Genomic DNA, 12,659 nt, shown 5'->3' with positions numbered 1-12,659 from the left:
GTCCTTTCGTTTATAAAACTATCACCCGTGAATGTTAATTAGTTCGTTGGTACTAATAATTTACTCTGGGCAGTTTCTGCTATTGTAATCTGAAGCCTACATGCATTCTTTCACACATATCCATTTATCTGGCTTATATTTACCAGTTTATACTGAATTTTGTCTTTACAGGAAGCACCAAGCACAGACTCTCTTCTGCGCTGGTGTCAGGAGGTGACATCAGGGTATCGCGGCGTACGTGTAAATAATTTCACCACATCATGGAGAAATGGTCTTGCTTTTTGCGCTATACTGCATCACTTCCATCCAGAAAACATGTAAGATGGCAATAATGCTTGCGTAAGAGTATTATGGGATAACAAAGTAAAACATTAGGGTCTAAAATATATAAAAAACTTAAAAAGGACAGACAGCAAGAAAAAAGCAAGTTTGCAATTGACTTGCTTTTTCTATCTGTTGTGATTCTACAACAATAAGAGCTTTTATCTTACACAGTGTACAGCTTGTTTCCAAAGAGCTCAGCCAGTAGAGCCTGGTCGAGTGTATGCAGTAGTTACACTTCACAAAGAGTTAACTCCTAACATCCCAGTCAGATTTCTCTAGCCCATTAATTTCTTTACAGCAGCTAGCTGCTCACTTCCCTCCACTTCTCTTTCATCTCCCAGCTCTTGATCAGTTCCACATAATCAGAATTTTAGACTCATGTTGTTACAAGACAGGGTAAAGGCCCCCATACACATTGGACTAATGTAGGTTGAATCCGTCGATATCGAGGAATTCGACCAATGTTCTAATGTGTATGGGGGCGCCGGCTGCCTGATGGTCAGGAAAGATGTCGATTAGACTTGTCCAATTTTGGACTGCCAATCACGTTGTTGTCCCTGACATAAGCCACCAAAGTGACAAAGTGAGCATAGGAGCGCACGGCAGAGTATGCGGCTATCAGATGAGATGGCTGTCGCCCGAATGAAAGGCTACAGCTTTGTTCAGAAATAAAAATGTATATTATTAAGGAGATTTATTTTTCTCAGATATTATAGACCCTTACATATATCCATGAATTTTTAATACATTAATAAAATGTAATATTTTAGGATATTTATATCTTGTGGCACGTAGATACAAGAGAAGAGCTTGGGAAAACTATTTTTAGGACTATTTTTAGGACTAGTTGTTAATAAGTAAATATTAAAAGAGTTGTGTGACTTCCCCAAGAATTCTCAATCACCAGATGTAAATACAAAGTAATACAATGAGGCATACTCATTTACTCTCACGCCCATCTTTCTGGCTTCTTGAGTGATCTCCGCCAGGAGTGGAAAAGATGATGTTCTGTTGGCTGCAGTGGTCAAGACACTGGAACATGACATCTCCCAAAACAAGTCTGATGATGTCCTGGCTGTTCTTCATTCACGTGACCAATGAGGTTTGTGATTGGCTGCAGTGGTCAGGAGACTGGAACACGACATCACCCAAAACACGTCTGATGATGTCCTGTTCTTTCGTCATCTGTCAAGTGTGGTCGTTGATTGGTTACAGTGGTACAAGATATTATCTTCTGAGGGACATCTGATCATATCTCACTCCAGTAACTCTACCGCTGCAGCCACTCACAAGTCACAGCAGTCAGGTGACCAAAGAATAGGACTTTTCCACTTCATACCCTAGCAGAGATCACCTGAGTGGCAATGACTATAATCTCTATTAAAGGGTAATCATGGTAAATGTACCCAATAATGTATATTTCTCTTCCTTTCAGTAACTACGACATTTTGGATCCTTTAAATGTAAAGGAAAATAACAAAAAGGTAAATTTTTGGTATTCTTGCTTTAAATATTTTGGGAATAATTTATGGTACATGAGTCTTATGTTTGTAATTGTTCTTATAGGCCTATGATGGTTTTGCTGCTCTTGGCATACCACCACTTCTTTCTCCATCAGACATGTTGCTTCGTGCTGTCCCAGACAAACTTATCATCCTTACGTACATTTGCCAAATACAATCTCACTTTACAAGAAAAAAGGATCCTGATAATCTACCTACTTCCTCTAAGACTGTTATGGAAGTGGAGAAATCAGATACTGTCCCTGAAATACCCAAGGAGTTGAACTCTACTTCAAAGCAACAAAATGTCGTGTCCTTGGAAAAAAGCACTAAAAGATCCACCTCTGAGGAACATATTGATTCACAATCTTCTACTAGTGACAAGTTCCTCTTAAATGTTGAGTCTGTGAAACAAAAATTTTCGAGCATAGTCTCTGATGAGCATTCAGAGAAAAAGCCAGTTCTTGAAAGTCAGACTGGAGAAGAACACAAGAAGAAAGTAAAGGTCACAAATGATTCACAAAGTCCGGAGACTTCTTCAGGAAACCAGGATTTGCCAATATATTCTCCGGTGGAAAGTGTACCAAGATACCCCACTGAGGAAAAGAGGACAATGGGGTCTCAACTACAGGAAATGGCAAATACTGAGAAGGGGCAGAATATTTCTGGGGTAGTTCCACCACCTCGCGTTAAAAAGAGACTAAGTGTCAATGGGGGTTTATTAGATATGAGCCTGGATGAGGGAGAATCTTCAGCATCGGCTCCAGTTGCTCCTCCACGAAAGGCTGGTGGTCTAGGTCATCTGCGTGATGCTGACCTAGTCAAGAAACGACGTTCTCTTATTCGATCACAGTCACTTTCTCAAGATGAGGTGAGCTCAGTAGAGGATACAGTAATTTTATACATTCTTTTTCTTAGTTCTTTGGTTGGGTTTATGATCATGTTGTCTTATCTTCCTCTACAGGAGACAGATCTCACAGGAAAAAGTAATGAAACAAGTTCAAGGCCTTCTTCCCAAATTATCAATGGTTAGTATCATAAGAAATAACCTGATTAATTTCTTGAGCTTTGTAATTCGAGAAAAGTACTATCACTACTATTCAAGAGTCTCTTATTCACACACTCCTTCATGGTATCTGATATCTCACGCACTTTTAGCCTCTTAACGTCTAGTTTGGGTCTCGATAAGGTCTCTTTTGAGATGTATGGGATATGTTGAATCTCTTTGATGAGTTTTTTGTGCAGAAACTCTCCTAAAGGTATATTCACACTGAGTTATTTAGAAGCTTTTGTAGCAGTGGAAACTCTCCTAATCCTCTTCAAATACCTCAAAACTCCTCAAAAACTTGGAGTTTCTGCTGAAAAATCTCAGCGAAAAAAATTAGTGTGAACACACACAAATTCTCCAATCATAATTCATAGTTTTTGAACTCCTCATGGATTTTGGAGTGTTTCTGCTCCAAAAACTCAGCAAAGAATAAAAAACATAAGAACGCAGCTTATGTTTTTGTCTTCCAAGTTCACATTCCTAAAGCCATGCATTTTTAAATTTTTTTTTGTGTGTGGCACCATTTTACATAAATGTATGTAATCCCCCCCTCTCCATACTGTATCTCCTCATTGTACAGTGCCACATAGCCCTTTAAGCAGGGATTCTAAAATATTATAACACACAATGCCAACCTAATATGGAAGACGTGACCCCGACAAGCATCATTTTATGGGTCATTTTACACTGAGCCCATCAGTTTATACCCGACTTGAATTTATAAAAGAGGAAGCGATGTCCCGACATGTCCACACATTGGGTATGAGTGTTTGGAATGGACTCAGGTAGCTGATCCTGCTCCATACCAGGCAGGTGCCAGCTAACTGCAGTGACCAGAGCTTCACTCAGATTGCTGCTGTTTAACCATGCTGCTTTCATTCTCTGCCAGACAGACAGGTATTTAAGAGGGGCATTTACATTGCACAATTATTTGAGCTGGGCTACATAGGAGATCTGTAATTTTATTAAATACTGCAACACCGTATTAATGCAGAATATAATACAAGTGATCAAATAAGTTCAAGTCCGTTAGGAAAAAATAAAAAATAAAAATAAAAATGAATACAAAAAATATTAAACATATGAATAAATATATCTACAAAAATTTGAATCTTCCCTATATTTCCAATACCAAATTAAAGACATAAAAAAAAATGAAATGCATAAAAATAACATATTTGGTATCACCATGTCGAAAAAATATAAAATTATTTAACTTTTATGATACAGTATTATTTATTTTGTCACCGCACCTACTGAGAAAAATTCAATTAAAACTTATCAAAATATTATATGTTACCCAAAATGGTACAGCTCTCCGTACAACATATAATCCATCACACAGACCATTGATGAAAAAGTAAAAAAGTTGTGAGCATCAGAAAATGATACCATTTAAAAAAATAAAAAATAAAGTTCAGAATTTTTTTTCGCAACTTGAATAAACTATACAAGCTTAGTATCTCCATAATTGTACTGACCTAACGAATCATGTTACCAAGTGAACGGTGTAAAAACTAAACCTAAAAAAAATAATCAAAAATGGCGAATTTGATTTTTTTTTTTCACTATTTCTCCTCACTTGGATTTTCTTCCCCATTTCCAGCACATTATATGGTAAAACGAATGGTGTCATTACTAAAATTGGCCCACAAAAAGAACAACAAACGTGGAAAAATAACCAAGTTATGGCTCTTGGAAGAAAGTAAGGGAAAGAAGAAAAGTTGTAAAAATGTAAAATTAGCTTGGTCTTCAAGGGACCAATGCAGTAATATGCTATATACGCATGATGAAAGCATTTTTTTTTTATCTTGAAAATGTGTTTTTTTTTTTCTTTTACAGAACCTTATCCTTCAACCTCCACATTGTCTTCTTCCACTGTGGTTCCAACACCAGAAGCACCAGGAAAAGAGGAAGAAACGATGGTATTTGTAAACACTGTTGTGGTTATTATTATTATTATTATCTTTTTTTTATATGTGTTTATAAATGTTATCATTCTTTCTAAATGTATCCATCACATCATTTTTTGACAGGGTCCCAGTATCATGGGTGAGACCAGTTATTTCCAGAATTAAACAGATTTCAGGCTTAGATCAAGTCCTTTTTGCAATTTTTGTTGCTTTTGTTTGTATTTTATATCTTATTATTCTATTATGCCGACATACTATATTTATAGACAAAATGTGAAATGCAAATCCTGATGTGTTGGTTCAGCATGCGGCCACTATACAGTCAACGGAGCAGTTCCGGCAAAAGGGTGCTGGGTTTATGTAAGCCTCACCAAAAAGTGGGTGTTTTATGTCGGACTGGAGGCGTCACTGAGAGGGACCGCTATGGGGTTGACCTTAACCCTTCTGCCAATTATGCAACAGATGTTTAGAACTCTTGTTCACTAATAGAAGTGAATTCCCCAGATGTCTCCATAGTTATCTATGAAAAGTTAAAAAAAAAAATTCTACTGTCATGAATACTCCTCTCAAGTCACCACCTGTCCTGTGCCTTCATTTTGTTCTCAGGTTCTTAAAGACACCAGCCAGTATGTCACTTCTGAGCTTGAAGCCCTGGAACATCAGCAGGATGAAATTGACTCTAGGGCCGCCATAGTTGAAAAGGACCTTCGACTTATGATGGAAAATGGTATAAACTGTTCTAATATTTATATTTGTTACATAATCTGCTTTTGCTTTGTGCTAGTAAAAAAATATAGTCAAGTCATATATAAAACAACATAAATCACCCGTCCAAAGATCATTTTAACTAGACCCAAAGACGTAAATTTTTTTGCTCCATAAGGGGGCAGCAGAACCTCATTCTTTCTCCGTAAACACATATATTGAATTATAAACCTCTCCATATTCACTTCCCAGGTAATGACAAAGAAGCCGAGGAGGCTTTAATCCAGGAATGGTTTATACTGGTGAATAAGAAAAATGCGTTAATCCGAAGACAGGATGAATTACAGTTGATGTGAGTAATGGAGAGTAAAGAAGTGATGGCACCTTTATAATGCTGCATCCTGGGTGTGAAAATGTCTGGACCATCAAACTATGGTCAGCGGCCCCTGTTCTCAGTAGCAGCCAGTGCATGCTGCATAATTATTGCATTATTGTGATGAAATCCGTCTTGTGGTTGTTGTTTAACCTTTATTTTCAGTTTCGAGTTAATGATATGCCCGTGCTCCGGTGCGACCTGTGGGGTCTTCATGTGGTGCTCTGATTAGCTATTCATAATGCAGCCTGCTGACAGGTCACTGATCCCTCACTGACCTGCCCCCTAGTTTACCTAATGAATATTATGATATATATATTTTTTAAAAATCATCTTCAGCAGGCAGGCGCCAGTGCCTGCCCTGCAGCATTATCGCATTTATAATATGTATTTATTTTTTTTATGGTATATATTAATTAATAAAAAAACTCAGAAAATGGCGCTGCTGCGCATGCGCAGTGGCAGCTATTTTTGACTGCCAATAGCTGCTATTGCGCAGGCGCCAGCGGTGCCATCTTGGAGGAGGAAATTTTTTTCTCTAGCTACTGTAGATGGCCCGCATTACATTGCTTAATAACCCATTTAATTATACACTAAATAGGTGCTTGATGTTCTTCTTTAAGGGCCGAGGAGCAAGACTTGGAAAGGCGTTTTGAACTCTTGAGCAGAGACCTGCGAGCATTGCTGTGCACAGATGGTGAGACCACTAACCAGAGTATGGGAATACATCTGGATGACAAACAAGAGATTCTCGCATTGCACTCGCAAGTGTGACCCCGGCCTTAAAAGGGTTGTCCAATGAAAATAAATTATCATCTGACCGCTGCTCTATTCATTTGCTATGGGAAAAAGCTGGGCACCCCATAGGAATGAATGACGCAAGGGTCACATAGGCGCACTGCTGTTCCATTCTAATGGGAATAAAAGTGCCCCGCTCTGCTGATCAGTGGTGGTCCCAGCAGTCAGACCCCCACCAATCAACAAGCTATTACCTATCATTTGAATAGGTAATAGCATGTTTTCACCGGACAGCCCTTTTAAGTAAAGTACCAGTACATTTTAAGGGTCAAATCTCTTTATGGGCTATAATTTAAAATTAAGAATCAATTTTTATCAACACACCCAGAAAAAATAAAATGATGTGATTATTCTCAGTAATGCTACACATTTACAGGTGTCAGTGAATATTTTTAATAAATTGTTAAAGGCATTGTACTTTTAAAGATTAATGGCGTAGCCCATCAAAATGATTGACATGGATCTGATTGCACCCTCGAGTGCAACTTAGGACCATTACAAATCACAAGAGGTCACATCCAAAATTTACCAATAGCAATGGGTGTTAATAACAGCTCATCTCCTTCTCACTCTCTGCACAGTGACCTCTGCACAGATTAAAAAAAAAAGTATGTATATATATTTTATTTTTTTTTTTTAATTAAAGCTGTATTTAACTTTTAATAGAAATATTGAAAATCGATTTATACAATCACTCCTACCCCCGGAGGAATAAATATCTTGCTGTATAAATAAATAAAATAAAAAAAAAATAAATTATATATATATATATATATATATATATATATATATCTATCTATCATGGGTCCACATGTGGCAGAATTATTCTTACATGGATCCTGCTGGAAATCTACACTGTTGATGAATGAGTATATGTTTTACATTTTTTTATATTATTTTTTGTACAGAATGCCTAAAGAGTGAAGCTCAGAAGCGAAGGGAAAAACTCTTACTCGAAGAGCTCGTATCTCTTGTAGACCAACGAGATGGTCTGGTCAGAGATCTGCATATCAAGGAGAGAAAGTATGTATCTGTACCGTTAAAATATTATCTCACCAATCTCATAACGCAACTATTTAAATCCTGGTGACGTTGGGTTTCGTAATATTTTTTTTCCCCAGGGCTGTAGAGGAAGATGAACTCATAGAAAGAAGTCTAGAGCAGAGAAGGAGGAAGCTGAGCAAAAAGGAGAAGTGTAAGATCAGTTGAAGTGATGGGGCCAAGATAATCTGGACAGCCTGCCGTTCTTCCAATGCTTATCACAAACTCTTCAGTGTTATAGAAAACTTCACTCCGGACACATATGGACATAAATATGTGTATATATTCGATGCATGTCAACAGGCTCAAGAAGGAACCATGGCTCAAGACGCTGAGATCCCTTCCAAGCACTCTCCACCTTCCTTGTTCCTGTATATTTCTATTTGCTGCTAGAGATCTATAGAGAATGATATTTAACTGTGTGGAAAGATTTTATATTCGCTGTCCTACATTAGCGTTAATAATTAATAGGAGTAGCTGTGAGGTGACTATTGTTTTTGTGTGTAAAATTATCTAGGGTAATGATGGGGGACAACGTGGACATATTGTTAGAACAGTTGAGTTCCATCAAGAGGACGAAAGTCCACTCAAGAGCTAAGGATCCATGGAACATTAACAATGGATTTGGACTGAAACTCATAATCCAGATTTTCGCATGGTCTTACTTGGTCAGGTTTCTATGGAGCTCTGCAGATTAAATCCCAATTATCTTCATGATAGGTGTTCGTCAACACAAGGGCTCCTCTACTGACTTTCATGAAGTGCCTTAAGGAATAACGAAGACTTTACACACCCTCTCAAGGAGTATTGAGACTGTAACTTATGGAAAGTTTGGTTTACAATTTACAAGCTCAGGATAATGCCTGCGTAACAGTGACTTACCGGAAGAGTTTGGCCTATAGGAAAACATCAAAATGGCCTCTTGATTATAGTGAAGACTTTTGACACCAAGGGAAGAAATGCCTGGTCTATGTTTTACCATCCACAGTTTTTCAGTAGCCATCTGGTTAATTCCTTCATACAGAACCTTTTTTTCAATTTAATCTCATTACCTCCTCCAATTGCGGAATGCTCCACTGATTCTGGAACAGTTTTTCTTTTTTTTCGGTGCCTCTCCTTTCCAAACTTATGCCCCCTGAGAATAATGGTGCAAATTATCCCTTCAGCTAACTGGGCGGGTACCACAGAACTTCTGTGTGAGCGTTTACTTATTTTCTTCTCACACTGGCCAATGAAAATATGGCCACGCCAACAGAGAAACTCTGTGGTGTACGCCTAGTTGGTTGAAGTTAAAAAAAAAAATGCTTTATTATTACCGGGGGGCATAACTTTGCAATGGAGGGGCACAGAAGAGAAAGAAAAACTGTTCCAGAATCAGTGAAGCACTGCCAATTGGAGAAAGTCCTCAGATTAAATGAAAAATATACAATGAAAGGTTTTCTATAAACCTTTACTAACTTAATCTCTTTTGGATAGAATAGTCCTTTATGGACTTTCTCTACTGGTAGAAAAGGCATATGTTCAAGAAGGCCATGCCCATTCTCTCTAAAAGTTCCAACATAGCCATATCTTCTGCCTCACTGGTATGTACTTCCTCGAGGGCTCGTTAAACTTGTGGACGACTGCCTCTGAGATACCGTAAATAATTCAGTGATTATGCCAAAAAATTAAAAACTTTTCACCTGTGGACATGTACAAAGTATTTTTGAAAGCTGACCCATTGCCACGATTCTTATTTTTGTATCTCTGTTCCACCCTAGATACATTTGCTCTCTTACTTTGAAGATATTTATTTCTCAGTTGGATAATTTCCACCTTCTACTGCTTTCTTCTTGATATTTGTGCTTTCCGATAAATTTAGTTACTTAATACAAATAGCGCACACATATGCCAATCACAAAACCTCCAAATTGAATTCCTTGCTTATAAATCAGCTGTAAACAACCCATAATTATCGATTACATTTAATACTTCTGATATAACTTCACATCTATTCTGCCGCCTTAAACACTTGAAAAAACAAAATAATTAAATATACAGGCCATATCCTCGGATTATTTATTTTTTCATGACTTGCATAAAAGCACAGATGGAAATTTTTTAAATGAACTTTTTTTTATCAGTATTATATAACGAGTGTATCTTACGTTACCCATAACATGAAAATATGTACCAACTAGAGATGACGCAAATCGTTTTGTCAGTAGTCCTACGAAGATACCTGCCAACGTCCGTGGCTCTTCTTTTGATTAGCTGGCCTGGTACCACGTTATTTTTGGCATTGTGACGCACCTGTGACTTGGCCACTCCTTTTGGAGTCCATGAGACCTTTGCTTTCTCATGTAGCCTCTAGAACTTTACAAAGAGTTGGAAAATATGGTGTAATAGCAGATGTGTCAGAAGTAGGCACAAAGATATATATGTTATTTCAGAGGATCATTACTTAAAGGGGTATTCTCAAGTTCGGAAGTTATTCTTTATCTTTTATCTTCTTGATCACTGATGGCCTGACCTCTAGGACCTCCACCATTCTCGAGAAGTGTGACTCCGAAGAGCGCCATGAGAATGAAGTCACTGTCGATCATGTGCACCGCCACGCCATACATTCCTAATGGGATGACCATATTATCTTCTATATCACTGATAGTCTGACCTCTAGGACCTCCACCAATCCCGAGAAGTGTGACTCTGAAGAGCGCCATGTGAATGAAGCCGTGGTCAATCATGTGCACCTCAACGCCATTCATTCTTAATGGGATGACCATATTATCTTCTATATCACTGATAGTCTGACCTCTAGGACCTCCACCAATCCCGAGAAGTGTGACTCTGAATAGCGCCATGTGAATGAAGCCGTGGTCAATCATGTGCGCCGCCGAACTACTCATTCTTGATCGGCTACTCATTCTTAATGGGACCGCCATAGATCTGGTCTTCTACACTCCCATAAGAATGAGTCGAGACTGCTCCACTCACATAGGGCTCTCCAGAGCTCCAGGTTCTCGGGATCAGTGACGGTCACAGCGGTGAGACCCCCAGCGATTGGAAAGTTATCCAAACTTGAGAATACCCTTTTAAAACATGGCTAATGTATTAGTCAATCAAATCAGGGATTATTTAGCAAGATATATCTATATTATAAGAAAAGTAATCGCTGATCACCTATGAGACGGATATCATTAATACCCGACAGTGCCACATTATAATTGTACAGATACGACCTGGTTGTTGGTGTATAAACTGTCATTACAAATGATGCTGGCGGGTCATTTCCTACCACATTTTCTTCTCTTTTATCGGCACAGCTTTGCACCGCATTCAGTGGTAAATGGTATTGTCACGGTACGATGGAATACTGAAAGTCTTCTTCAGATTTCTGCGTTGTTTGATGTGTTAAATAAATGCAATAAAAAGATTTTAATGTTTATATTCCATCTTGTAATTGATGGTAAGAACTGCCCAGAAGAAAGTGGCATCTCCTAATTTCCCGTGGTATACTCACGGAGGTAAAAGCTGCAGAGGTGGAATAGACACAATGTGGTTCTAGAATGAGAGCATATTGCTCTTTCTCTCGGAGAGGGACGTTGGCTGCCTGGGATCGTGCATTTTTAATGGGTGGTTCTTGACTATAGGAAGGACTTCCTTCCTGTTGGTGGTTGAAAGTTTAATATTTCTTGTTGCTTACATAACACCAACAAATTCTGCAGAAATGTGCACAATATTTTTAATTTGTCATGATTGATCCTAGGCAGATGCTTCCCTGGGACTCTCTGCAGGGAAACATGTTTGTGTGGATTTCCTCCAGGTGTTCCACACTTCAAAAACACACTGATAGATTCATTGACTATTGCGTATGAGCGTAAGGTAGAGGATTTCAGGACTTTAGCTGATGTGATATGCTCAAGAATTTTTGCTTTCTTGTGGGAAGATGGAACGTTGCAGATCTATTCATACATGTGCAAAATAACCATGGCCATAAGGTAACATTACAGAGGCCAAAATAAGTATATCCCCCCAATCTTGTCTGCTCTAGTTGACATTAATAACTATGTATGGGCAGTTAAATCAAAGGCGCTTTCCCGGACAGTGCAGAGCTGTGAAGTGAAGGGATGATACATTGGACACATCATACTGTGTGATAGGAGCTGTGGGGCCATCATACTGTGTGGGGAGTATATTACTGTGCGAGGGGAGTGTACCAAGCTGTGTTGGGCGAGCAGTTGGGGCATTATACTTTGTGTAGGGAGCTATTTTAACACCCCAGGGTCCTGGTTGTTACAGTGGCATTCCTTTCCTCACAGGGAGAGTGATGTTACGCTTGGAAGCGAGGAAGGATCTCTTTTATCAGGTACATACAAGCATGCAACATGTTTATACTCCAGGCCAGAAGGGGGAGCTCTGATCTAGTTTGTGGGTGGCTCCCCAATATATATTCTGGCTTGGAGGGAAAGTTAGACAGTCTGTCAGAGGGACAGAGCAGAGAGGAAGCAGACGGTGAGAGTCTGAGAGAGAAGGAGGGGGCCGTGTAGCCACAAAAGGTGCTGCAGCTCCTAGAAAGTACGAGAACAGAACAGTTTGTAGAAATAGTGAAGGAGGAAAGAAGCATAGGAGAGTTGAGAGCTAGGGGGTTAGCTGCGACTGGGCTACCTCCCTGCTGAGCGTAGATACCCGTAGCTGGAAGACCGAGGTTGTGAAGTACTCTATGTCTGACAGCAAAAACTGGCGGGACAGCTGGATTGCAAGTCATCTGTCCACCCTTACACCTGAAGACAGTGGCACAGAGAGCCCGAGTCATGATAGAGATCCTGTAAAAAGGCTCAAGCCACCTGTCATACGGGTTAGTGTCCTACCTGCAAGGAGGACAGAGAAAACACGTAAGGACATTGGGAGAGGCCTAAGGCAGCAAGGGACTACACCACAGCGCTAGAGGGAAGGCTTCCAACCCCACCTGGTAA

At 39.2% G+C, this 12,659-nt stretch overlaps 1 protein-coding gene across 1 annotated transcript in view; it reads left to right on the top strand.

The window, feature by feature from the left end:
• Nucleotides 1-11,130, top strand: part of LOC143806613 (uncharacterized) — a 97,542-nt gene extending 86,412 nt beyond the window's left edge. Inside the window, 10 exon segments of the mRNA XM_077287353.1 lie at nucleotides 172-317; nucleotides 1,760-1,808; nucleotides 1,891-2,697; nucleotides 2,791-2,854; nucleotides 4,717-4,799; nucleotides 5,394-5,514; nucleotides 5,745-5,844; nucleotides 6,489-6,562; nucleotides 7,572-7,686; nucleotides 7,785-11,130. Coding sequence (XP_077143468.1) covers nucleotides 172-317; nucleotides 1,760-1,808; nucleotides 1,891-2,697; nucleotides 2,791-2,854; nucleotides 4,717-4,799; nucleotides 5,394-5,514; nucleotides 5,745-5,844; nucleotides 6,489-6,562; nucleotides 7,572-7,686; nucleotides 7,785-7,872 — 1,647 coding nt within the window. The 3' untranslated portion in view covers nucleotides 7,873-11,130.
• Nucleotides 11,131-12,659: the final 1,529 nt, after the last annotated feature.

The sequence above is a fragment of the Ranitomeya variabilis genome, chromosome 2, assembly GCF_051348905.1.
Source record: "Ranitomeya variabilis isolate aRanVar5 chromosome 2, aRanVar5.hap1, whole genome shotgun sequence".
Taxonomy (NCBI): domain Eukaryota; kingdom Metazoa; phylum Chordata; class Amphibia; order Anura; family Dendrobatidae; genus Ranitomeya; species Ranitomeya variabilis.
This window is presented reverse-complemented; position numbering and strand designations above follow the sequence as displayed.